Here is a 3,547-nt window from a genome sequence, read left to right as displayed (position 1 = left end):
AGGGTGGAAAGATTGGTACTTGAGGGTTAATAGATCGATGCAAGTATACTGGGCAGAACGAAGGTTAGACCAATGGATTAGGCTCTCTATTGCCGATATGCAGAAAAATGAATCAATGATAATTGCAGCTGCTTATTTCTGGTCAGACACGACCAACACTTTTATGTTTGGACATGGCCCAGCTACCCCTACCCTTGCCGATATCCACATGCTTACTGGCTTGGACATCTCAACTGCCGATGAAGGCTCCATTTATGGTAGGAAGCCTGAATATAGGGTGAATACCCGCAACATCGGCCGTTGGACAGGATATATTCAAGAATACCAGAAGACCGGGACACTTAACCAGAGGGAACATGCCACATTCCTGAATATGTGGTTAGAAAAATTTATCTTCTGTGGTCGATCAGTAGGACCAACCAACGCCTTCCTCCCTGCAGCTGAACTTTTGGCTAATGGCGTAAGGTTTCCTCTTGGCCGATACCTTCTGAGCTCCACTTATCATCTTCTTCATCAAGTGTCTCAGAAACTTTTGCTTGGCGAACCCATCGGCAACCTGGGAGGCCCGTGGTGGTTTATCAACATGTGGCTGAATGCCCATATGCACAAACGTTTGCAATGGGACTTTTTTGCTCAACAATTCCCACGAGAAATTGCTGAAGACTATGTGCTTGGGGATGATGAATCGGCAACACGCTCACCCCTCAATTTTGGTGAAGCCATAATTGTCCTTCCTGGAACAGAAGCCAACGAAGACCAAATCGGCAGATTCTTTCAAAGCTTCTACAATGGTCTTTCTCGTGATCATAGGGCCTGGGTGCCTTATATTGACGAAGAAAACAGATTCCCCCTTCTTTTCAACTTTGCCGATAACACTCTGAATCAAGATAATGAGCTCATGATGGCTATCATCACTCCCAGGGCAATTCCAGTAAACACATTCGGCAGCGGGAAAAACACCAACATTACGTATGAATTTTACAACCCATCGGCAGTATCCCGCCAATTGGCTTTTGGGCAACTGCCAATCAAACTTTGCTTTGCCGATGTGATCAAACCCAGGGAAACAATCACCTGCGGAACAGATTGGAACAAGGTAGTACAACTCTCCCCCGATGCCGATACTACAGATGTTGATATATCCACCTGGACACCAATATCTTTCATCACCGAGTCATATAAGCAATGGTGGCGAGAGTGGAAAGAACAACTGTTCGCAACTTCTGCTCACACATATCGGCACATGATCGACCCTGAATATGCCATCCCTGACGACGCGGTAAGTTTCCTTTAACTCCCTTCTGCTTTTCCCTTCATATATCAGTAACTGATTTTCTTGTAACAGGTTAACAACCCAGCACCATCGGTGAGCAAAAGTGGGAAACCCTTCAATCTCCGGCCTGTTTCCCCAACATCGCCGATCGGCTACAACGCTCCCACCTTAGCCGCTTTGACCCACCAGAAGATTCGTACCAAGACCATCACTTCCAAGTCCAAATTGGCTACATCCAAGGCTACTCCATCGGCTGCTGCTACAACCTTGGTCAAAGCATTTAAGGTAACAATCTTGTTTATTTTTACTTATGCCGGTCACAAACTGTATTAACCTTAATCATCAGGGGGTAAGAACTACTACTGGATCGTCATCGGCAATTCCGCCGATATCAAGCACCACTTCTTTCGATGAACCTTCAGAGGTAGCTTCTTGACTTTACATTTTATCTGTTAAATATCATCTCTTACACTTGTTTTGCAGCAACAATTGGGTACATCGGCAAACATACCAGATGTCCAAGCTTCACAATCAACAAGTGTCGATGCCCCCCAGCCAATCGTTGCCGATGCCCAAGCAAAGCGCAAAGCTTTAACAGATACTGAAGCACAGCCAAAACGACAAAGGTCTATGCCGATCCCTACACCTGCCCCAATGTCATTGGTCATCATACCTCAAGAGCCCACCACCGATGAAGTCACAGAGGATATCCCATCGGCAAGCTCAGCCGATCCCCCACATGACATACTCCAGGTTGCTTCCTCCAGTCAAGCACAGGAAATTGCCTTGAAACAGGTAAACCGATCAACCTAGCTGATTTACAATACTCATACTTACCCCTAACTGATCTCCTTTTCTCTCTCTCAGGAACAAGACTCCCCGAACAGCCTATTTTCCTTTGCCATTGACATTTCCGACGACGATGGAGAGGAGACAAGTTCTTCCCTTGCACTGGGAACAATATCGGCAGAGACTAAATCCAAGTTGGAAACCCTCCTGAACTTGCTACAACAAGGTACCGCCCAACTGGTAGATGACTCGGACCCCGCAAAGGCAATTTTCAAAACAATTCGTGGCCAGGTCCCTGCCAATATTGAAGAAGTACTTTTCCCAGCAGCTCACTTAGAAAGCCGCCAACTGCAATATCAACGGGCTGCTCAGCGCATTGCCGATAGAGCAGCTCAGGCTCAACTCAAGGAAGAGATGCTACAACTGAAATAGATTGCCGATGAGAAGCACAAGGGCATCGGCAACTTGCAGAATTCGGGTGCTGAACTTAAGCAGAAAATCTTAGATTTATCAGCAAGGAAGATGGCTCTATTGGCTGAATTGAAAGAAGTCGAGGCAGCCTTAACTCATGCCCAACAAGAAGAAAGCCAGCTACCCGATGCCATCAAGGCCCTTCAGCAAGAAAGAGACATCCAGGCTCGCAAAGCCTTGACCATGAAGAAAAAACTCAAGCCTGTGGAGGGTGTTGCCGATGACGATATCGAAGAAATGGAGGAGGCCGACCAGATTCGCCTGCGTGCGATATTAGCTATCCAATCCTTGTTGAACGTGTAATCTTATTTATTGTATCGGCACTTTATGAGACATTGGCATCCTTGCATAATTCTAGCCGATAGTACTGTTATCGGCACTTATACTTTTACGCATCCATCCAGATACTAGGGTAATATTTCTTTAAATATTTTCCATTACGCTCTGGGAAACACAACCCCTTCGAGGGTTTCTAAAATATATGCATTACCAGGAACAGACTGATTTATCCGATATGGACCTTCCCAATTAGGAGACCACTTTCCAAACTTTGAACTTTTAGTCCCAATCGGTAAAATCAATTTCCAGACCAGATCTCCATCGGCAAACTCTTTTACTTTCACCTTCTTGTCATACCATCTAGCTACTCTTTTCTTATTTTCTTCGATACTAACTAAAGCCCTTAACCGATGACCCGCCACATCTTCCAACTCATCCTTCATAAGAGTATTATAATCATCGGCTGTCAGCTGATTTTGAGAACGTATTCGTCTAGAGCCAACCTTAATTTCCCAAGGCAATACTGCATCGTGTCCATATACTAACTGATAAGGCGTTACTTTGGTTGCACCATGACATGACATCCGATATGACCACAAGGCTTCATTTAATACTGTATGCCACCTCCTAGGATTTTCTTCAATTTTGCGCTTAATGAGTTTGATGATCCCTTTGTTAGAAGCCTCAGCTTGACCATTAGCTTGAGCATAATATGGAGAAGAATTTAAAATTTTA

General features: G+C 45.0%; 1 protein-coding gene across 1 annotated transcript; it reads left to right on the top strand.

Moving 5' to 3' along the window:
• Positions 1–650: 650 nt before the first annotated feature.
• On the top strand, positions 651–2,780 carry LOC136514426 (uncharacterized). Its single transcript, XM_066508388.1, has 5 exons — positions 651–1,279; positions 1,346–1,558; positions 1,620–1,697; positions 1,757–2,068; positions 2,141–2,780. The coding sequence occupies exons 1-5, from the start codon at positions 899–901 to the stop codon at positions 2,492–2,494; spliced, it is 1,338 nt and encodes a 445-aa protein (XP_066364485.1). The 5' UTR covers positions 651–898; the 3' UTR covers positions 2,495–2,780.
• Positions 2,781–3,547: the final 767 nt, after the last annotated feature.

The sequence above is a fragment of the Miscanthus floridulus genome, chromosome 16, assembly GCF_019320115.1.
Source record: "Miscanthus floridulus cultivar M001 chromosome 16, ASM1932011v1, whole genome shotgun sequence".
Lineage (NCBI taxonomy): Eukaryota > Viridiplantae > Streptophyta > Magnoliopsida > Poales > Poaceae > Miscanthus > Miscanthus floridulus.
The sequence above is the reverse complement of the archived record's forward strand: the minus strand, read 5'-3'. Positions and strand labels throughout refer to the sequence as shown.